Below are 24,051 nucleotides of genomic sequence, written 5' to 3'. Positions count from 1 at the left end.
TGCTGTACTGCAAGTTGGAGTGATATTGACCCCTCCCTTTCCCCCCCAGCAGCCTAACAACAGAACAATGGGAAGGTAACCAGATAGCAGCTCCCTAACACAAGATAACAGCTGCCTGGTAGATCTAAGAACAGCACTCAATAGTAAAATCCAGGTCCCACTGAGACACATTCAGTTACATTGAGAAGGAGAAACAACAGCCTGCCAGAAAGCAGTTCCATCCTAAAGTGCTGGCTCTTTCTGAAAGTACATGACCAGGCAAAATGACCTGAGATGCACCTACACACCTATATTACAACTAAAAAAATACACTTGCTGGTTCACGAATTAAATTTTATATTGTAGTGAATTATTTGCAGTATAAACAGTGTCATTTAGAAATTACAGTCTCAATAGCGCAGGACTCAAACCCACAACCTTTGTATGCCTTAGTTTGTCTAAATAGAACTCCAACGCACTATCCATTGTGCCACAGAGGGAAACACAAAGACAGGTTCAGGACCCACACACACTGTGAGATCATACAGTACATTACATTTCTGGAATTTTTTCATAAAATTTTGACTTCCTTTAATTTAGTCTGCCCACCAGGTTACCCATATGCAGGGGCATGTTTACATATTGATACTCAAGGGCCTGTGCCTAGGGTGGCAGCTTTAGAGTGGTGAACCTCGAATGCTTATATGATAAATACAATTTTTTTGCACATTAACCTCATTACATTAGTTCAGCGCATGCACATTATGTCACTTATAATAGGGACACTGAGTTCCAGTGACTAGAACAGCACCAGATCAAAATACAGGCCTACCTATATGTAATACATGCATAAATAATACAGGCACTCAGCACATGCCAAATCCCCTGTAAATTTAAAAAAATGCACTTAGTCACAGATCAGGGTATCTTTGGGACTTCTCCCATTGACTTATAAGCAACCTCAGCAGGTCTGAGATATCGGATTTCCTGATTCTGACTGTTTTCCATTCTTGGAGTATAACTTTTACAGATTCACACATTTTACCAGTCCCAATCAGGCTGTGAGTGATGGAAATATGATGTACTGTCTCACAGTGTGTGTATTGGTACTGATTAGACTTGTATATGTGCTCCCCCCATCCCCCCTCATGGCAGTTGTTTTCCTTAAACGTTTTCCACCAGACCAGGGTACTTTCAGATGTGTTTAATATGTATATCTAATCAAACACTCACACTTTTCTAATATGGAGCACGTATGATTGAGACCTTTGTGGACATTTTTGCACTTTCTAAATTGTAATGACTTTGTATACTGTTTTGTACACTAATAACCACTAGATGGCGCAACAGGATAACAAATAGCTTTCAATGTTGTTCATTCTGCTTGATAGGTTTGGATAGCCTGAAATGTTGCCCTCAGTGTGCAATACAGGTATAGGATCTGTTATCTGGAAACCAGTTATGCAGAAAGGTCATCTCCCATAGACTCCAGATGATCCACATTTTAAAAAATTTATTCCTTTTTCTCTCTAATAATTAAACAGTACCTTGTCCCTGATCAGACTAAGACATAATTAATCCATACTGGAAGCAAAACCAGCCTTTTGGGTATATTTAATGTTTACATGATTTTATAATAGACTTAAGGTATGAAGATCCAAATTACAGAAAGATCTGTTGTCCAAAACTCCCCTGGTCGTTAGCATTCTGGATAACAGGTCCCATTCCTGTACAGGCATTTAATGAATATGTGGTGCTGTTACAGTTGCTCCTGCATTTGTGTGCCGATGGTAAGTTGCCATTGGGGAACGTGCGCTGCCAAGAAAAGAGAAGCAGTTGTAGTGGTGACTACTGTACCAAATGTACTGTATGGTCTCACAGTGTGTGTGGCTCATGGTGTGTGATTGCCTACTGGCTCTGTGGCACAATGGATAGTGCAATGGACTTCTAGTTGATCAAGTTAAGGTATTCCAAGTATTTGGGTTTGAGTCTCACCAGAGTTGGATTTTGAGGCTGGGGTGGAGATAAAATTCCAACTTGTTAATCACTGGTCCACATGCGAGTCTCTTCCTGAGCTAGTTGACAGGAGGGCACCTTAAAATAGAGTCTAGAAGACCATACACTGCCCAACTGTCGCCATTTTATATTAACCCATGTATGGCCACCTTTAGACACTGGTCATGTTGTTAAGATAACTAGATGTGCATGTGTTCTGGTTGTAATCACTTACCTTATACCCTGGGTAGGTGCTCCTGTTTGCTAAAACTGCACCACCCCAGGGTTCTTCTCTAGGAGCACCACAAAGGGACCATCTTCTTCCACTTCTTCATTTATCCACAGCCTTGGCCAACACATGTGCAGTAGAGTGAAAAGGCTGGGTTTTTGCTTTAAGTTTGGCTTTTCACTTTACTACATGCATGCCCACGGTGTGAAGAATGAAGAAACAGATGAAGCTCACTCTGTGATGCTCCTACAGATGAACCAAATTGGGAATTGCATGGCCAAACTGGGGGCCACTGAGCATGATAATATTTTGGAGCTCTGTTTTATGAGACATTACTTGTAAGTAGAAATGTGATGTACTGTACAGTCTTACTGTGTGTGTGGGTCCTGGGGCTGGTGGCAGATTTTCCACTGGCTCTGTGGCGCAATGTATAGTGCATTGGACTTCTAGTTGATTATGTTAAGGCATTCGAAGGTTGTAGATTTGAGTCCCACCAGAGTTGACTTTTGAGTGCCCCATAGGCAGATTGTCAAAACTAAAAACCACTGCAATATATGTCCTGATTAGACTTGTGTATGCACCACAAAGGGACCAAATTCTTCATTTATCGACAGCCTTGGCCAGCACATGTGCAGTAGAGTGAAAAGGCTGGGTTTTTGCTTTAAGTTTGGCTTTTCACTTTACTACATGCATCCCCACGGTGTGAAGAATGAAGAAGCAGAAGAAGCTCACTCTGTGGTGCTCCTACAGATGAACCAAATTGGGAATTGCATGGCCAAACTAGGTGCCACTGAGCTTAACATTTTGGACCTCTGTTTTATAAGTAGAAGTGTGATGTACTGTACAGTCTTACTGTGTGTGTGTGGGGGGGTCCGGGGGTCATAATGGAGGGCTGGTGGCAACTTCTCAATTGGCTCTGTGGCGCAATGGATAGCGCATTGGACTTCTAGTAAGTTAAGCTAAGGCATTCAAAGGTTGTGGGTTCGAGTCCCACCAGAGTCACCTTTTGAGTGCCCCATAGGCAAATTGTCAAAACTAAAAAGCATTACAATATATGTCCTGAATAGACTTGTGTATGACGTCCCTACCAGGGGTCCCACCTGTCTCCCTGATGGGGCTCAATTTTCCTCTATGTATGGACCTCTTTTTACTAGTGTTCAGCTTGTATTTTGTCTTCTTAGTTGTCTGGTCTCAGTCAGGGATTGTATGAATATTAATATATCATTATACATTGCCCAAACTGGCAGAATTATGTGTCTGTAGCTTTATATGTTGTCTATTTATTCTCCGTATGTATTTTGTGCAACAATAATTGTAACTGAAGTGTTGCTATAACATTTTCATAAAAACCCTTGTTTATCCCCTGCCAATGTTACTTTTCCCTCATTTTAAGTCCCTCTTTTGCAGTTTATACCAGGAAAACCTTATTTGAAGTACCCCCATTTTACAGATTCCCAGATTTTACATTCCCCCCAGTCCCCTGGAAAACACAAGATCAGGGTGTGAGTGATGGAAGTGTAATGTAATGTCTCACAGTGAGTGTATTGGTACTGATTAGACTTGTATATGTGCTCCCCCCGTCCCCCCTCATAGCAGCTGTTTTCCTTAAACATTTGGACCCTAGCAACCAGTGCTGAAATTGCAAACTGGAGATTGGTCTACAGCATTTATCATTTATTATTTGCCTTCTTCTAATTCTAGCTAGCTTTCAAATGGGGGTCAATGGGCTGGGGTGTCAGGTAAGTAAATGCGATCACTTGGAGGTGCCTAACTAAGCTTGTGAGCAACATGTTTCTCTTCAACCCCTTGTATGCTGTGCTCAGTGTCCTCAAAGCAGGAGCTTATTTTTGAATTCCAGGCTTGGAAGCAAGTTTTAATTGCATAAAAACTAAGTATAGTGCCAAGTAGAGCCTATTGTAGGCTGTCAGTCCACATAGGGGCTACCAAATAGCCAATCACAGCCCTTATTTAGCACTTCAAGGGACTTTTTCATGCTTGTGTTGCTGCCCAACACTTTATACATTTGAATATGGCTCTCGGGTAAAAAAGGTTGGGGACCCCTGTTCTAAGGATACAAGATCACCCTTGAGATTTAGTGAAAGGATGATTTAGAGTTCATTTACCTGGTCCCACGTGTGTGAGTGAAGTGCAGGCTAGGAGACATTTCAAAGTACACTTATGCAGGTGGCATCAAATTAAGAGCAGGGTGCAGCCTTATATATTCCAATCTAAGAGCAAAAAATGACGTGCCTATAAGCACAACCATACAGGGTAAATGAGCCTTTCCATCGTAAGGTACTAAAGGGTTTTTATATTCAAAATCTCGAAGTTGTGTAATTCTCTTCCAAAGTAATCAGAAATGTGGCTATATTAATCTAGATGCACCTTTAAACAAGCTACCCTGGCGCTGTTTAGATGCTTTCTTTCTGAGTAAACAGTTAAAATAGCTTAAAGGGATACTGTCATGGGAAAAAAAAAATTCAAAACACATCTCTGCACTGAAATCCGTTTCTCAGAAGAGCAAACTGATTTCTTATATTTAATTTTGAAATCTGGCATGGGGCTAAACATATTAGCAGTGTCCCAGCTGCCCCCAGACATGTGACTTGTGCTCTGATTAACTTCAGTCACTCTTTACTGCAAGTTGGAGTGATATCACCCCCTCCCATTCCCCCCCAGCAGCCTAACAACAGAACAATGTTAAGGTAACCAGATAGCAGTTACCTAACACAAGATAACAGCTCCCTGCGCATGCTACACATGCGAAGAAGGTGGAAAAAAAGCCAACCGATATGGCAGAAGACCTGGTTAATGGTCGGCTCATTGATCGGGCTGGATGGAAAATTTTGATGGGGTGCCTTTGAAGGCACCCAAACATCGGCCATTGTTAGTGCTGAATGGTCAGATACAGGTCTACAAGTGTGTATTGAAACTAACGAGCTTTCCTGAAAATATCGTAACTGTAAAATCTATGGCCACCTATATTGTAGTGAATTGTTTTCATTGTAAACAGTGTCATTTAGAAATTACACTGTGAGACCATACAGTACATTACATATCTTGAATTATTTCATAACATTTTTATTCTCCTTTAATTTAGTCTCATAGCAATCTGTACCATTAGGGTGAGATACAAAGTCAGTCTTGAGCAGGAGTCCCACTCACAACCTTAGGAAACGTTACATCAGGAGTCTAAGCTGAACACTAGTAAAAAGAGGTCCCATACATAGAGGAACATTGAGCCCCATCAGGGAGACAGGTGGGACCCCTGGTAGGAACGTCATACACAAGTCTAATCAGGACATATATTGTAATGCTTTTTAGTTTTGATAATCTGCCTATGGGGTACTCTTGTCAAATGGCCCCCCAGTCCCCTGGAAAACACAAGATCAGGGTGTGAAAGTTGACAGTTCAACCCACAATCCTGCATTTTTACTGAAAAATCCCGACTTTTTCTACACTGAACAGACAGAAAAAGAAAAAAAGTTCTAACATAATTGGCTTTTGGCAGAGAGCCCAGAACAGCCACCAGGTGCAACTAAGATACTTTATAACAATTTTGAGATAAGCAAATAAGTAATTGTCATCATTTAGATAAGGAGGTGGATAAGTTAGACTCACAGCTTAAAGGGCGATTTACCTTCATTAGCAAAACCGTAATAACTGAAAAAAAAACACAAAAATACGTTCAAAATGTCAAAACCTGCCAAATTTTGTGAAATGAGCATGGTTATTAGGGGTGTGGCCACAAAAATTGGCGTGGTCGACAAATTTTTGCCCCGATACGCTCAGCAATTATTTTTGGCCCTCTTTTTGTTTCCAAAATGTTGGGAGGTATACAGTGTGTGTATTGGTGCTGATTAGATTTGTATATTTGCTTCCCCCGTCCCCCCTCATGGCAGCCGTTTTCCTTAAACGTTTTCCCCTGGACCAGGGTACTTTCAGATGTGTTTAATATGTATATCTAATCAAGCACTCACACTTTTCTAATATGGAGCACGTATGTTTGAGACCTTTGTGGACATTTTTGCACTTTCTAAATTGTAATGACTTTGTATACTGTTTTGTACACTAATAACCACTAGATGGCGGAACAGGATAACAAATGGCTTTTCAAGGTGGTTCAGTCAGCTTGATAGGTTTGGATAGCCTGAAATGTTGCCCTAACTGTGCAATATAGGTATGGCATCTGTTATCTGGAAACCCATTATCCAGAAAGGTCATCTCCCATAGACTCCATTTTATCTAAATTGTTAAAAATGATTATCCTTTTTCTCTGTAATAATTAAAAGTACCTTTTACCAGATCCGACTAAGATATAATGAATCCTTATTGGTAGCAAAACCAGCCTTTTGGGTATATTTAATGTTTACATCAGGGGTGCCCAAACGGTAGATTTAGCTGGTGATCAGAAGATCTCAAGACACTGTCTACAGCTACAGCTTGTCTGCATCACCCTTCTGTTTGATTCAGATATTTATTCTGTTAAGGTTACATAAAAAATAGTTAATGATAATAATAAATAATAATAAAATACAAACATAATAATAATGATACATAATAAATAATACATTTCTCAAATTTAGCAATATAACTTTACCCATAAATCACTAAAAGTAGTAAAGTATGGGCACTCCTGGTTTACATGATTTTATAATAGACTTAAGGTATGAAGATCCAAATTACAGAAAGAGCTGTTGTCCAGAACTCCCCTGGTCGTTAGCATTCTGGATAACAGGTCCCATACCTGTAAAGGCATTTAATGAATATGTGGTGCTGTTACAGTTGCTCCTGCATTTGTGTGCCGATGGTAAGTTGCCATTGGGGAACGTGCGCTGCCAAGAAAAGAGAAGCAGTTGTAGTGGTGACTACTGTACCAAATGTACTGTATGGTCTCACAGTGTGTGTGGCTCAAGGAGAGTGGTTGGCTACTGGCTCTGTGGTACAATGGATAGTGCATTGGACTTCTATGGTATTCAAAGTTTTTGGGTTTGAGTCCCACCAGAGTTGAATTTTGAGACTGGGGTGGAGATAAAATTCCAACTTGTTAATCACTGGTCCATATGTGTCTCTTCCTGAGCTTGTTGACAGGAGGGCACCTTAAATTAGAGTCTAGAAGACCAGTCAGAGGGCCCCATACACTGCCCAATATGCTGCAGACTTGGTCTGTCACCATTTTATATTGACCCATGTATGGCCACCTTTAGACACTGGTCATGTTGTTAAGATAACTAGACGTGCATGTGTTCTGGTTGTAATTACTTACCTTATACCCTGGGTAGGTGCTCCTGTTTTCTAAAACTGCACCACCCCAGGGTTCTTCTCTAGGAGCACCACAAAGGGACCATCTTCTTCCACTTCATCATTTTTCGACAGCCTTGGCCAACACATGTGCAGTAGAGTGAAAAGGCTGGGTTTTTGCTTTAAGTTTGGCTTTTCACTTTGCTACATGCATGCCCACGGTGTGAAGAATGAAGAAACAGAAGAAGCTCACTCTGTGGTGCTCCTACAGATGAACCAATTTGGGAATTGCATGGCCAAACTGGGGGCCACTGAGCATGATAACATTTTGGAGCTCTGTGGCCAAATTCCTCACAGGCTCTGTGGTGCAATGGATAGTGCATTGGATTTCTAGTTGATTAAGCTCGGGCATTTAAAGGTTGTGGGTTCGTGACCCACCAGAGTTGACTTTTGAGTGCCCCATAGGCAGATTGTCAAAACTAAAAACCACTGCAGTTTATGTCCTGATTAGACTTGTGTATGCACCAAAAAGGGTCCAAATTCTTCATTTTTCGACAGCCTTGGCCAGCACTTGTGCAGTGGAATGAAAAGGCTGGGTTTTTGCTTTAATTTTGGCTTTTCACTTTACTACATGCATGCCCACGGTGTGAAGAAAGAAGAAGCTCTGTGGCGCAATGGATAGTACATTGGACTTCTAGATAATTAAGCTAAGGCATTCAAAGGTTGTTGGCTCGAGTCCCACCAGAGTTGACTTTTGAGTGCCCCATAGGCATTTTTCTTGCTTTTCTCTGTATAGGTTGCTAAGCAGTAGGAGCAGTCGGCCGAGCGTGAGGTGACCAAGATGGTGATTGTTATGGTTTGCTGGCTTCCATACGCCTTTTTTGGTCTATGGGCAGTGACGCATCGGGGGAAGTTGTTTGACGTACGAATGGCCTCTATCCCTTCTGTATTTTCCAAGGCCTCGACTGTGTACAATCCATTTATCTATGTATTTATGAACAGACAGGTGAGGGGATTTAAAAAAAAATTTTTAATACAGAACTATATGGGTCTAGTAACCCATAGCAACTAATAACATGTGTCTTTACAGTCAGCTGACCAGCAAATGCTACATGCTGATTGGTTGCTACTAGACCAGTGCAACATTTATTCCATTAGGCCCAATTCGTCTACACCTAAATGCTTTCTTACTGGGAAATACTTTATAAAGAAGACTCAGATTTCAGTTTAGTCTTGGGCTTTATTCTTGCACTCATTAGAGGAGATTTTTTTTTTTTGTTTGCACTAACTCCCAGTGGCGTAACTAGATATTACTGGGTCCCAGAGCAAATTATTTTTCAGGCCCCTAGAGGTTGACTTATTTTGCCAGAATTTATTGAAATTGTATATAAATTAGGGCCTCCTAGGGCCACTATACCGCCAGGGCCCCGCTTCTGCTTCCTCTGTAGTTACGCCCCTGCTAACGCCCAACTTGTGGGCTACGAAGAAATGTGGGGGAGCCTAAACTTTGGATACTTTGCCTGTTTTTTTCTGGTGTTGTACAGCTGCTTTCAAATGAACAGTGTTCATACGTCGTGCTCATTTTCTGTTGTATTGTTTCTGATTTTTGAGTTTTGCCCACCATGTGTCTGGCACAATGGGGTGATTTTGTTTTGTTTTTTACAATTGAGGTCTCACACAGTCTGATGTTTGGTATCTGAAGTGGCCGAACAGGTGTTTGACCATCTCTCTACTGTGCAGTTCATTTGGGCCGACAGCACCTAATCATCAGAACAGCAGCAAGTGAATTGGAGCTGAGGATCTTTTCATTCCCTCATCGACACAATTGATGCAGCTGCCGATATCCCGGGTACATGGTGCGTCCGTGTGGTGGTTATGGTAGGCCGGCAAGCTATTTTATTGGCACGTGTATGGGCAAGTTTATTGCAACTAGTAAGATACAAACAAGTGTTTTACATTAGAGTCTGAAAAGATTCTAATATTCTAATTCAAAAATTCAACATTATGAGGAAAAATATGCCTCTGCTCTCCCCAAACAACCCTGTAACTATCCCTCAGCCCTCCTGCCCCCAACAACTCTGTACCTATCCCTCAGCCCTCCTGCCCCAAAAACTCTGTACCTATCCCTCAATCCTCCTGCCCCCAACAACCCTGTACCTATCCCTCAGCCCTCCTGCCCCCAACAACCCTGTACCTATCCCTCAATCCTCCTGCCCCCAACAACTCTGTACCTATCCCTCAGCCCTCCTGCCCCAACAACTCTGTACCTATCCCTCAATCCTCCTGCCCCAACAACCCTGTACCTATCCCTCAGCCCTCCTGCCCCCAACAACCCTGTACCTATCCCTCAATCCTCCTGCCCCAACAACCCTGTACCTATCCCTCAGCCCTCCTGCCCCCAACAACCCTGTACCTATCCCTCAGCCCTCCTGCCCCAACAACTCTGTACACTATCCCTCAGCCCTCCTGCCCCAACAACTCTGTACCTATCCCTCAGCCCTCCTGCCCCAACAACTCTGTACCTATCCCTCAGCCCTCCTGCCCCCAACAACCCTGTACCTATCCTCAGCCCTCCTGCCCCAACAACTCTGTACCTATCCTCAGCCCTCCTGCCCCAACAACTCTGTACCTATCCCTCAGCCCTCCTGCCCCAACAACTCTGTACCTATCCTCAATCCTCCTGCCCCAACAACCCTGTACCTATCCCTCAGCCCTCCTGCCCCCAACAACTCTGTACCTATCCCTCAGCCCTCCTGCCCCAACAACTCTGTACCTATCCCTCAATCCTCCTGCCCCAACAACTCTGTACCTATCCCTCAATCCTCCTGCCCCAACAACCCTGTACCTATCCTCAGCCCTCCTGCCCCCAACAACTCTGTACCTATCCCTCAGCCCTCCTGCCCCAACAACCCTGTACCTATCCTCAGCCTCCTGTCCCCAACAACCCTGTACCTATCCCTCAGCCCTCCTGTCCCCAACAACTCTGTACCTATCCCTCAGTCCTCCTGCCCCAACAACTCTGTACCTATCCCTCAGCCCTCCTGCCCCCAACAACCCTGTACCTATCCCTCAGCCCTCCTGCCCCAACAACTCTGTACCTATCCCTCAGCCCTCCTGCCCAACAACTCTGTACCTATCCCTCAGCCCTCCTGCCCCAACAACTCTGTACCTATCCCTCAGCCCTCCTGCCCCAACAACCCTGTACCTATCCCTCAGCCCTCCTGCCCCAACAACTCTGTACCTATCCCTCAGCCCTCCTGCCCCAACAACTCTGTACCTATCCCTCAGCCCTCCTGCCCCAACAACTCTGTACCTATCCCTCAATCCTCCTGCCCCCAACAACCCTGTACCTATCCTCAGCCCTCCTGCCCCCAACAACTCTGTACCTATCCCTCAGCCCTCCTGCCCAACAACTCTGTACCTATCCCTCAATCCTCCTGCCCCAACAACTCTGTACCTATCCCTCAATCCTCCTGCCCCAACAACCCTGTACCTATCCCTCAGCCCTCCTGCCCCCAACAACTCTGTACCTATCCCTCAGCCCTCCTGCCCCCAACAACCCTGTACCTATCCTCAGCCCTCCTGTCCCCAACAACCCTGTACCTATCCCTCAGCCCTCCTGTCCCCAACAACTCTGTACCTATCCCTCAGCCTCCTGCCCCAACAACTCTGTACCTATCCTCAGCCCTCCTGCCCCCAACAACCCTGTACCTATCCCTCAGCCCTCCTGCCCAACAACTCTGTACCTATCCCTCAGCCCTCCTGCCCCAACAACTCTGTACCTATCCCTCAGCCCTCCTGCCCCAACAACTCTGTACCTATCCCTCAATCCTCCTGCCCCAACAACCCTGTCCTATCCCTCAGCCCTCCTGCCCCAACAACTCTGTACCTATCCCTCAGCCCTCCTGCCCCAACAACTCTGTACCTATCCCTCAGCCCTCCTGCCCCAACAACTCTGTACCTATCCCTCAGCCTCCTGCCCCAACAACTCTGTACCTATCCCTCAGCCCTCCTGCCCCAACAACTCTGTACCTATCCCTCATCCTCCTGCCCCAACAACTCTGTACCTATCCCTCAATCCTCCTGCCCCAACAACTCTGTACCTATCCCTCAATCCTCCTGCCCCCAACAACCCTGTACCTATCCCTCAGCCCTCCTGCCCCAACAACCCTGTACCTATCCCTCAGCCCTCCTGTCCCCAACAACCCTGTACCTATCCCTCAGCCTCCTGTCCCAACAACTCTGTACCTATCCCTCAGCCCTCCTGCCCACAACTCTGTCTACCTCAGCCTCCTGCCAACACTCTGTACCTATCCCTCAGCCCTCCTGCCCCAACAACTCTGTACCTATCCCTCAGCCCTCCTGCCCCCAACAACCCTGTACCTATCCCTCAGCCCTCCTGCCCCAACAACTCTGTACCTATCCTCAGCCCTCCTGCCCCAACAACTCTGTACCTATCCCTCAGCCCTCCTGCCCAACAACTCTGTACCTATCCTCAATCCTCCTGCCCCCAACAACCCTGTACCTATCCCTCAGCCCTCCTGCCCCAACAACTCTGTACCTATCCTCAGCCTCCTGCCCCAACAACTCTGTACCTATCCCTCAGCCCTCCTGCCCCAACAACTCTGTACCTATCCCTCATCCTCCTGCCCCAACAACCCTGTACCTATCCCTCAGCCCTCCTGCCCCAACAACTCTGTACCTATCCCTCAGCCTCCTGCCCCAACAACTCTGTACCTATCCCTCAATCCTCCTGCCCCAACAACTCTGTACCTATCCCTCAATCCTCCTGTCCCCAACAACCCTGTACCTATCCCTCAGCCCTCCTGCCCCCAACAACCTGTACCTATCCCTCAGCCCTCCTGTCCCCAACAACCCTGTACCTATCCCTCAGCCCTCCTGTCCCCAACAACTCTGTACCTATCCCTCAGCCCTCCTGCCCCAACAACCTGTACCTATCCCTCAGCCCTCCTGCCCCAACAACTCTGTACCTATCCCTCAGCCCTCCTGCCCAACAACCCTGTACCTATCCCTCAGCCCTCCTGCCCCAACAACTCTGTACCTATCCCTCAGCCCTCCTGCCCCAACAACTCTGTACCTATCCCTCAGCCCTCCTGTCCCAACAACTCTGTACCTATCCCTCAGCCCTCCTGCCCCAGCAGCCTGTACCTATCCCTCAGCCTCCTGCCCCAACAACTCTGTACCTATCCTCAGCCTCCTGCCCCAACTCTGTACCTATCGCCTCTGCCCCAACAACCCTGTACCTATCCCTGCAGCCCTCCTGCCCCAACAACTCTGTACCTATCCCTCAGCCCTCCTGCCCCAACAACTCTGTACCTATCCCTCAAGCCCTCCTGCCCCCAACAACCCTGTACCTATCCCTCAGCCCTCCTGCCCCAACAACTCTGTACCTATCCCTCAGCCTCCTGCCCCAACAACTCTGTACCTATCCCTCAACCTCCTGCCCCAACAACTCTGTACCTATCCCTCAATCCTCCTGCCCCAACAACCCTGTACCTATCCCTCAGCCCTCCTGCCCCCAACAACCCTGTACCTATCCCTCAGCCCTCCTGCCCCAACAACTCTGTACCTATCCCTCAGCCCTCCTGCCCCAACAACTCTGTACCTATCCCTCAGCCCTCCTGCCCCAACAACTCTGTACCTATCCCTCAATCCTCCTGCCCCCAACAACCCTGTACCTATCCCTCAGCCCTCCTGCCCCCAACAACCCTGTACCTATCCCTCAGCCCTCCTGTCCCCAACAACCCTGTACCTATCCCTCAGCCCTCCTGTCCCCAACAACTCTGTACCTATCCCTCAGCCCTCCTGCCCCAACAACTCTGTACCTATCCCTCAGCCCTCCTGCCCAACAACTCTGTACCTATCCCTCAGCCCTCCTGCCCCAACAACTCTGTACCTATCCCTCAGCCCTCCTGCCCCCAACAACCCTGTACCTATCCCTCAGCCCTCCTGCCCCAACAACTCTGTACCTATCCCTCAGCCCTCCTGCCCCAACAACTCTGTACCTATCCCTCAGCCCTCCTGCCCCAACAACTCTGTACCTATCCCTCAATCCTCCTGCCCCCAACAACCCTGTACCTATCCCTCAGCCCTCCTGCCCCAACAACTCTGTACCTATCCCTCAGCCCTCCTGCCCCAACAACTCTGTACCTATCCCTCAGCCCTCCTGCCCCAACAACTCTGTACCTATCCCTCAATCCTCCTGCCCCCAACAACCCTGTACCTATCCCTCAGCCCTCCTGCCCCCAACAACTCTGTACCTATCCCTCAGCCCTCCTGCCCCAACAACTCTGTACCTATCCCTCAATCCTCCTGCCCCAACAACTCTGTACCTATCCCTCAATCCTCCTGTCCCCAACAACCCTGTACCTATCCCTCAGCCCTCCTGCCCCCAACAACCCTGTACCTATCCCTCAGCCCTCCTGTCCCCAACAACCCTGTACCTATCCCTCAGCCCTCCTGTCCCCAACAACTCTGTACCTATCCCTCAGCCCTCCTGCCCCAACAACCCTGTACCTATCCCTCAGCCCTCCTGCCCCAACAACTCTGTACCTATCCCTCAGCCCTCCTGCCCCAACAACCCTGTACCTATCCCTCAGCCCTCCTGCCCCAACAACTCTGTACCTATCCCTCAGCCCTCCTGCCCCAACAACTCTGTACCTATCCCTCAGCCCTCCTGTCCCAACAACTCTGTACCTATCCCTCAGCCCTCCTGCCCCAGCAGCCCTGTACCTATCCCTCAGCCCTCCTGCCCCAACAACTCTGTACCTATCCCTCAGCCCTCCTGCCCCAACAACTCTGTACCTATCCCTCAGCCCTCCTGCCCCCAACAACCCTGTACCTATCCCTCAGCCCTCCTGCCCCAACAACTCTGTACCTATCCCTCAGCCCTCCTGCCCCAACAACTCTGTACCTATCCCTCAGCCCTCCTGCCCCAACAACCCTGTACCTATCCCTCAGCCCTCCTGCCCCAACAACTCTGTACCTATCCCTCAGCCCTCCTGCCCCAACAACTCTGTACCTATCCCTCAGCCCTCCTGCCCCAACAACTCTGTACCTATCCCTCAATCCTCCTGCCCCCAACAACCCTGTACCTATCCCTCAGCCCTCCTGCCCCCAACAACTCTGTACCTATCCCTCAGCCCTCCTGCCCCAACAACTCTGTACCTATCCCTCAATCCTCCTGCCCCAACAACTCTGTACCTATCCCTCAATCCTCCTGTCCCCAACAACCCTGTACCTATCCCTCAGCCCTCCTGCCCCCAACAACCCTGTACCTATCCCTCAGCCCTCCTGTCCCCAACAACCCTGTACCTATCCCTCAGCCCTCCTGTCCCAACAACTCTGTACCTATCCCTCAGCCCTCCTGCCCCAACAACCCTGTACCTATCCCTCAGCCCTCCTGCCCCAACAACTCTGTACCTATCCCTCAGCCCTCCTGCCCCAACAACCCTGTACCTATCCCTCAGCCCTCCTGCCCCAACAACTCTGTACCTATCCCTCAGCCCTCCTGCCCCAACAACTCTGTACCTATCCCTCAGCCCTCCTGTCCCAACAACTCTGTACCTATCCCTCAGCCCTCCTGCCCCAGCAGCCCTGTACCTGCTCCCAGCACCTCTGCACAGTCAGCTCAGCACACAAGTACTATTCCCCATGTGCGACCCCTGTAGCCCTCACAGTGACCCTCATCTCACCCCACACCTCGTCTCTACCATTTACTCACCTCCATCACAACTGTCACCCTCATAAACAGCCTGTGAAGTCATAAGCCCCTGCCCAAAATGAGATCACTAAACCCCGCCCACCACTCGGTCACATGACTCTGACCTGCTCACAGTGACATACAGGGGAAGTAACTTGTCCAGTTCCAGCAGGGCAGCCCCTCGTGTGTGAGCGGAGGAGCCGAGCTCACTCAATGGTGTCACAGGACAGACACTCACCATGTCCTTCGAGGAGGAATTTCTGTACCGAGTCCCCTCTCGGGTTATGTACAGATTCTACCACATCATGGACTCCCTGGAGGAGACGGACTGGAAGAAGTTTGGTGAGTTCCGCAAATGACAAGGCGAAAAGCTCATGTAGTGAATCACTGGCTCCTGTTGTTTGTGTAGAGTATTAGGCTCCCAGCTCTCTGTGTGAGTGTGTGTGTGTGTGTGTGTCAGTGAGTGTGTGGGACAGTGAGAGTGTGTGTGTGTGTGTGTGTGTGTGTGTGTGTGTGTGGGACAGTGAGAGTGTGTGTGTGGGACAGTGAGAGTGTGGGACAGTGAGAGTGTGGGACAGTGAGAGTGTGGGACAGTGAGTGTGTGTGTCAGTGAGTGTGTGGGTGTGTGTGAGAGTGTGTGGGACAGTGAGTGTGTGGGACAGTGAGTGTGTGGGACAGTGAGTGTGTGGGACAGTGAGTGTGTGTGTCAGTGAGTGTGTGGGACAGTGAGTGTGTGTGGGACAGTGAGTGTGTGTGGGACAGTGAGTGTGTGTGGGACAGTGAGTGTGTGGGACAGTGAGTGTGTGTGTCAGTGAGTGTGTGGGACAGTGAGTGTGTGGGACAGTGAGTGTGTGTGTGTCAGTGAGAGTGTGGGTGTGTGTGAGAGTGTGTGGGACAGTGAGTGTGTGTGTCAGTGAGTGTGTGGGACAGTGAGTGTGTGTGGGACAGTGAGTGTGTGTGTCAGTGAGTGTGTGGGACAGTGAGTGTGTGTGGGACAGTGAGTGTGTGTGTCAGTGAGTGTGTGGGACAGTGAGTGTGTGTGGGACAGTGAGTGTGTGTGTCAGTGAGTGTGTGTGTCAGTGAGTGTGTGTGTCAGTGAGTGTGTGGGACAGTGAGTGTGTGTGTGTCAGTGAGTGTGTGTGGGACAGTGAGTGTGTGTGGGACAGTGAGTGTGTGTGACAGTGAGTGTGTGTGGGACAGTGAGTGTGTGTGGGACAGTGAGTGTGTGGGACAGTGAGTGTGTGGGACAGTGAGTGTGTGGGACAGTGAGTGTGTGGGACAGTGAGTGTGTGGGACAGTGAGTGTGTGGGACAGTGAGTGTGTGTGTCAGTGAGTGTGTGGGACAGTGAGTGTGTGTGGGACAGTGAGTGTGTGGGACAGTGAGTGTGTGTGTCAGTGAGTGTGTGGGACAGTGAGTGTGTGTGTGTCAGTGAGAGTGTGGGTGTGTGTGAGAGTGTGTGGGACAGTGAGTGTGTGGGACAGTGAGTGTGTGTGGGACAGTGAGTGTGTGTGGGACAGTGAGTGTGTGGGACAGTGAGTGTGTGTGGGACAGTGAGTGTGTGTGTCAGTGAGTGTGTGGGACAGTGAGTGTGTGTGGGACAGTGAGTGTGTGTGGGACAGTGAGTGTGTGTGTGTCAGTGAGTGTGTGTGTGGGACAGTGAGTGTGTGTGGGACAGTGAGTGTGTGTGGGACAGTGAGTGTGTGGGACAGTGAGTGTGTGGGACAGTGAGTGTGTGGGACAGTGAGTGTGCGTGGGACAGTGAGTGTGTGGGACAGTGAGTGTGTGGGACAGTGAGTGTGTGTGGGACAGTGAGTGTGTGTGGGACAGTGAGTGTGTGTGGGACAGTGAGTGTGTGTGGGACAGTGAGTGTGTGTGTGTCAGTGAGTGTGTGGGGCAGTGAGTGTGTGTGTGTCAGTGAGTGTGTGTGTCAGTGAGTGTGTGTGGGGCAGTGTGTGTGATGGACAGTGAGAGTGTGTGGGACAGTGAGAGTGTGTGGGACAGTGAGAGTGTGTGGGACAGTGAGAGTGTGTGGGACAGTGAGAGTGTGTGGGACAGTGAGAGTGTGTGGGACAGTGTGTGTGGGACAGTGAGTGTGTGTGGGACAGTGAGTGTGTGGGACAGTGAGTGTGTGTGGGACAGTGAGTGTGTGTGGGACAGTGAGAGTGTGTGGGACAGTGAGAGTGTGGGTGTGTGTGAGAGTATGTGGGACAGTGAGTGTGTGGGACAGTGAGTGTGTGGGGTGTGTGGGACAGTGAGAGTGTGGGGTGTGTTGGACAGTGAGTGTGTGGGACAGTGAGTGTGTGGGACAGTGAGTGTGTTGGGTGTGGGTGCCAGGGGAGATCATAGGGTGTAGAAGGCATAAGGTTGTATGGGTGACAGTCACTGATCCCTGCCAGTTAGTCATACACATGTGGTACTGGAGTTACTGGTCTATACTAGAGGTGTGGGTGGGGATTTCACTTGTCCATGTCAGAGAGTGGTGTGTGTGTGTGGGGGGGGGGGGGTTGAGATCCAAGTGGAGGTTTGGGACTGTCACTGGTCCATGCTGATGAATGACGCCCAACTGTGGGATTTTGGGGACATCTCTTTCCCAGGCTGCAGAAAGAAGCTCAAGTTTGATGATTGTCACTTGTCCATCCTGGAGAATGAACAGAATGAAACTTTTGCTCTGGGCTGTCTGTGGCTTTTGTGGAACAGAGGCCTGTGGGAAGAAGCAGGATTTGGTGGGACAAGTTGGTTTATATGTTGGCCTTGATGGTTTATGCACATGTACATACACACGGCTGTGCTCTGGCCTATGGCAAGAATGTCATTTTTATGTTGTTTAAATGCTGACGTTTATACCATTATTTTACACCTCCACAGACCTGGCAGAACTCAGTCACATTAATGGCAATTTCATAGCGATGTTTGTTGTTATGTGGCATTAGTGGTTGTTGGTGCCAGTGTCCACAAAACAGCTTTATTGTTTTCTATACTGTTCATACACACAGTCCTCCCGACAGCTCAAGGGTTAACTGAGAATTGGCTGAACATAGCAGGATAGTTCACCTTAACTTATAGTTTGATTGAGACAATTTACAATTGAAATTGCAACAGCTATCTGGTTGCTAGGATCCAGTTCTCCCTAGAATCTGGAATCCACCAGAGATACTTGCTGTAAAGGACCGTCTACTCAGAAAAAAGGAGGCTGTTGTATTGACTGTCTCTGTTTAAGAAAATGATTTTAAAAGAAGTTTCAATGTTGTTATTGTAGCAGGGGCCTCATTTTGTAGCACTAGAGTAGCGCTGAATGATGTGTTCATATTTCACTCATCATTTAGTAAAAAATCCCCCATTTGGTTTGAATGAGAGACTGGAAGATGAAAAGGAGAGGGCCTGAATAGTTTGGAATAAAAAGCAATAGCTTTTTTTTTTGGGATTGCTGGGTTCAGTAAACCCCATTTGAAAGCTGGAAGAGGCAGAAGAAAAAGGCTAATCATTAGTTAGTTAATTAAGTTGAAAAATTACACACATCCATCAAGTTTAAAGGAATACTGTCATAGGAAAACATATCAGATTTCAAAATCGAATATAAAAAAAAAAATCTTTTTGCTCTTTTGAGAAATGGATTCAGTGCAGAAGTCTGCTGGAGCAGCACTATTAACTGATGACAGTATCCATGACAGTATCCCTTTAACCTTTTAAGTCTCTCTATATATAAATATATAAAAACCTGCTATTGATCCAGAAGAAGGTAATGAAAACCCAATTTTACGCCTCTCCGGTTTGCCTCAGAGGGGGAAAAAATTCCTTCCTGACTCCAAAATGGGACCAGTCCCTGGATCAACTTGTACTATGAGCTATTTCCCATATCCCTGTATTCCTTCACTTGCTAAACACCATCCAACCCCTACTTAAATCTAATGTATCAGCCAGAGAATTCCACACCTTCACAGCTCTCACTGTAAAAAAAAAACCCTTCCGAAATATTTAGACACCAGAAAACACTCGAAAAGTTGCCAAGAATAGGCCATTCTGTACCATTCTAATCCCCATGTGTAATAAAAGTCACTGAGTTTGCCTAGGCGCAGTAACCCATAGCAACGAGTAAGAAGTTTTGCTTCTAAACGCGTGACCAGTAAATGCCACATTCTGATTGGTTACTATAGGTGATTAGAAGTGTAGCAAACATTGCACTTTATGTTACATAACCCCATAAGGTGAGCTACCCCTTCAAAGCTCAATCTTGCCTACCCACTCATCCCGTTTTGACCGAAAAATCTGAAAAAAATCAAATACTTTCCTATTGATCTTTCCGAATGGCAAATTCCATTCTTCATGCGCATATTATGCAAGGCAAGCGTCACTTACATGGCACAACGTCTTCTCCCGCACTGACGTTATTATCTCTTTAAGAAACAATTGCTGACCTGTGAAACCTTAAACAAACATGGATCTATGTGGTGTTTGTACACTAACTGTGCAGCGAGCAGAATGGATTTGTTGTGATTTCAAGTGGAACATTCATGCCTTCTCACTTCTCTATTATACTTTGTGCTGAATAGCCAAGAATTCTGGTCTCCAGGCTACGTCTGACCATGTGCATAGCATAATGATACGTACAGGCCCAACCTTTCTTTCCAAAAGGGTTGTTCACCTTGCAAACACTTTTTTTCAGTTCAGTTGTTTTCAGATTGTTCCCCAACAATAAAGATTTTTTTTAAATAACTTTCCATTTTTTACAGTTTTTCCAAAAACTACGTTTAAAGTTTAATGTTTGAGTCTGGCAGCTCAGTAATTCAGGTGCAGATTCTGCGCTGTTACAATTTTACAACATTTAGTTGATACATTTCTCTGCAGTATTAGCAACTGTTGTATCAATTCTAACAGCTGCCTGTAATGAAACTCGGAGTCTGCTCAGCAGTGACAAAGATAAGAAATGTATCAACTAAATTTAGAACAGTTTACAGGATCGGGGACCCCCCTTCCAGAGCAGCTTTAGGCTAGAGACACACAGTCAGATTCGCCTGGTGACAAATCTCCTCTTCTTTGGGGCAACTAATCTTCCCGAACTGCCTTCCTGTCTGCTAGAATGTAAATCGCCGGCAAGGTGGCACTCCGAGCACTTCGTTTTCCGAAGTCTCCCAAAGTTGCCTCACGAGTAAACTTCAGGCGACTTTGGAAAAGTGCCATTCCGCCGGCAATTTACATTCTAGCCGACAGGAAGGCAGTTCGGGGAGATTAGTCGTCCCCAAGAGGAGATTTGTTGCCGGGTCGATTTATCACCTTGAATCTGAGCGTATGTCTGTGACCTTAGAAGGGGGATGGCACTCTGAGAACTTTGTTTTCTGAAGTCGACCGAAGTTGCCTCACAAGGAAACTTCGGACGACGTCGGAAAACGAAGCGCTCCAAGTGCAATCACACCGGCGATTTACATTCTAGCCGACGGAAAGGCAGTTTGGGGATATTAGTGGCCCAAAGAAGAGGAGATTTGTCGCCGGGCGACTAATCTCCCCTAATCTGAGCGTGTGTCTCTGCCCTTAGACGGTGAAAAATGACACTTTACTGTACATTATTTTATATTATATTATACTTTACTTTACATTAGAAAAACAGTCGAACATAAAAAATAGAAAGTGATTGGAAAAAGTCTGAAACCAACTGAACTAAAAAAAAAGTGTTGGAAGGTAAAGAACCACTTTAAAATGCTGTATTTGGGTTATTATAACTGAGGTTCTGTTTTTAGTGTCTATGAGAGCTCTGCACCCACCACAGTTTTAATATCATGACTATTGTGGCATGAAATATAAAAATGAACACATTCTGCTTTCTTTGCCACACCACATGTCTGTATGTGTGTGTATGTGTATATATATATATATATATATATATATATATATATATATACACATACATACATACATACATATATATACATACATATACATATACATATACATATATATATATATATTTCTTTGCATAACTTTGGTTCTACCGCTGTAGAATTTAATATCCTGTTATTACAATTCTGTGTATTACACTTCTGTGCATTATGCCTGGTGTTGGAGATATACAATTATTATAGTGGGTGACAGTTGTGATATCACCAGACCAAGAGCTACTGGAACCCAAGGCAAGGACATCCACCCTTACCCAGTTGTGCCCCTGCCCAAACCGCCCACCCACACACAAATATACACATGCTCCAGTGATGTGCCCAGCTAAAACCTCCTGGGCAGAACTAGGGGTGTGCCGAATCCACTGTTTTAGGATTCGTCTGTAGTTAAACCCTAATTTGCATATGTAAATTAGGGGTTGGGGGGAAGAGAAAATTTTTGACTTCCTTGTTTGTGTGACGAAAAGTAACGTGATTTTTCAGATTCGTTTCGACCAGGCACTTGGATTCTTCTGAATCCTGCTGAAAAAGGCAGATCCCCGAACCGATTCCTAGATGTAGTGCATCCCGAGAACACTGCCTACCTTGTTGTTCTGGCTGCAGTACTATATGTGATGATCTGCAACTGCCAATATCATCTGATAACTTACTTCACAGTTGTGACATCTCTTATCTATTATAAGTTCCTTCACCAGGTGGGAGTGTTCTAACCGCAGCCTGTTTGCTATTACTAAACTATGGTGCTAGCTGCCGGTTAGATATCTGTTTTGAATTCAGTCAAGGTGGGCATGTAGAGGCTGGTATAAACTGCCAACTCGGCCAATCCGCAGCTTATTGGCCATTACATGAGGGCCTCCTGACAGCTGAGTTGATCAATATGGGGCTTCAAATGGTCTGCATATCTATTGGGCAGGTTTCAAAATCCAATTGGAGACTGCATCAATTCGCTGATGAAGTCCTTGCCCAACCACTCTTGTTAGGCCCCAATTATGATCCATTTATTGGGCAACCGATCATATCCTGCACTTTTGCCCACTTTGTCTCTGAAATGGGTAATTATCACTTTGTTTGGCCATGTCTGCTGTCTCTTTATTTAGAACTTTCACTGAATGATATTCTAGTTGGCATTGTTCCTTGAATTGCCCACATGGACTGGTAGGATTGAGGAAGCGGCTTCTACAGGAGGAAGTTGGCACAAGAAGTGTTATGTTTGATCTACATGATCATGTTTTATAGCCAAACAGTCCTGGGAATGAGCAGTTGGATATTATATTGCCTAACTGAACCTATCCACTCATTGAGCGCCCATCAAGGATTGAGAGAGGTGCTAATGGCCAGTGGCAACTCAAAGTTGATTGATGACTTCCCACATTTAATAGAGAGGGCTGGTCCAGACAGACAGTAATCCAGTGATGATTGGGGGTTCAGCCATGATCAGCCATACTGACAGACATTATCTCTGTGGACGCCATAATTGTTTATCCAGAGGCAACATTATAAATATATATTTATTGGATGGGATACATTTGCTTCTCTGAGACTCTGTGTGTGTGTTTGAGGCCCAGTGATTCTTTCCTTTCACTTGCAAGAGGCAAATCCTTACAGCTGTTACTTGAAAACCCCCAACATAATAATTAAGTTCTTCTTCAATCGTGAATGACTGGAGTTTGTACACGTAACATCTGACGGGAAAAAAATCCCCCACCCACCCACGTCTTTACCACTGGATCGTGAACAAGTGCTACTCATACTTTTGGGTGGAAGGTATTACATATTTTCTTTATCTGTTAATGGCTCTAGCAATATGATTTTTTTTCCAATGTGGGAAAAGATGATTTCCTGACTCTAAAAGGGCAATTGACTCATCTGATCAACTTTGTTCTAAGGTTTCTTACCAGCCTCCATGTATTTACAGTTTTCCCACTTGCCAAATAGGCCTCTAACCTTTCTGTTTGATCATGTGCATAACTGGACTTCGTCACTAAGTTGTCGGTGTGGCCTAAAAGTTTTAAAAAAATTGTATTTCCATATGTAAGGAGGTATGTCAAATGATTGTGTTGAACCAGGGCACTTGTTCTTATCCCATCCCTCTCTAACGGAAACGCACAGACCCTGTAAGCTGTTTGGGGATAAATGTAAAACCCCCTACGCTAATTCCCCGGGCTAATTTTTCTTTGCACCCTGGAGAATTTTTTCTTTCTTTCAGAAGAGATCAGCTGATTTATTAGAAATTTTTGAAAGGAAAGCACCTGAAAAAGTTTGTGTATGTGATTCAGCATTCCTGTAGCGTGCCTGGTGCTACCTGTCTATGCTTATGGTACACGGCACTCAACATACGTCACTTTGACTTGTAGCCCTACAAAAGCAGGTATATGGAAATGTATACTTTAGAAACAGGGGGCAAAGAGCAATTGGGACATTTTAAGGGTACACAGGAGCCATACAGTTTGGCACATGGCATGTTGCGATTCCATGGCTGTTAATGGATGCCGAGAATTGTAGTTCAAAAACTAGAGAAAATTAAAGTGGCAACAGACACAAGGTCACTTCTCAGAGGCTGTTGTTTTTGGTTCTTCTTCACTCAAATGACCATTGTACAGACGCAGCTATGCTTTTTCCCCAACGTAAAGACTTATCGGAATTTCCCACATTTTTCCTACAAACATAAGCTGCTCAGCTACATGCAGAGCCCAGGAGAGCCTCCCCCTGCTTCCACCCCTACAACTGCCCTGTGAATAAAGACAAAACTGTGAGAATAATTCTAAATGAGGAATTTCCTGGTTCATCTGCATAGAGAGTACCTGTGCAACTGCCAGTCGGGGAATCCCAGCACATGTCTCCATTATGTAGATGTTTATCTCTCCTCCGCCCACTGCTATTAAATGGGATAGTCCCTTTTTATCTAAATACACAGACAGAAAGAGGGACAAGGTGTGTATTCTCTTTAACTGTGGGTTTTACAGGCTAAACCTCACTTCAGGTAACTCCTTTCCTTGTGAAT

General features: G+C 46.5%; 1 protein-coding gene, 1 long non-coding RNA gene and 1 other non-coding gene across 4 annotated transcripts in view; 2 read left to right on the top strand and 1 right to left on the bottom strand.

Annotated features, from left to right (window-relative positions):
• Window positions 1–3,115: 3,115 nt before the first annotated feature.
• trnar-ucu lies at window positions 3,116–3,205 on the top strand. The gene is given in 2 exon segments: window positions 3,116–3,152; window positions 3,170–3,205. It is a non-coding gene; the product is annotated as a tRNA-Arg (tRNA).
• Window positions 3,206–8,456: 5,251 nt separating this feature from the next.
• On the bottom strand, window positions 8,457–15,280 carry LOC121397117. The gene is made up of 2 exons (XR_005963468.1): window positions 15,189–15,280; window positions 8,457–9,373 (listed from the first exon to the last, which is right to left on the bottom strand). It is a non-coding gene; the product is annotated as an uncharacterized LOC121397117 (long non-coding RNA).
• irak1.L (interleukin 1 receptor associated kinase 1 L homeolog) overlaps window positions 15,263–24,051 on the top strand; it is a 42,638-nt gene continuing 33,849 nt past the window's right edge. The window contains exon 1 of one of the 2 annotated variants that reach the window (XM_018241077.2): window positions 15,263–15,509. In XM_018241077.2, the coding sequence (XP_018096566.2) occupies window positions 15,407–15,509 (103 nt within the window). In that variant the 5' untranslated portion in view covers window positions 15,263–15,406. The remainder of the gene's footprint in view (window positions 15,510–24,051) is intronic. The other variant, XM_041573206.1, reaches the window with a different exon arrangement.

Source organism: Xenopus laevis, chromosome 8L (assembly GCF_017654675.1).
Source record: "Xenopus laevis strain J_2021 chromosome 8L, Xenopus_laevis_v10.1, whole genome shotgun sequence".
Lineage (NCBI taxonomy): Eukaryota > Metazoa > Chordata > Amphibia > Anura > Pipidae > Xenopus > Xenopus laevis.
Note: the sequence above shows the minus strand (reverse complement) of the source record. Positions and strands in the feature narration are given on the sequence as shown.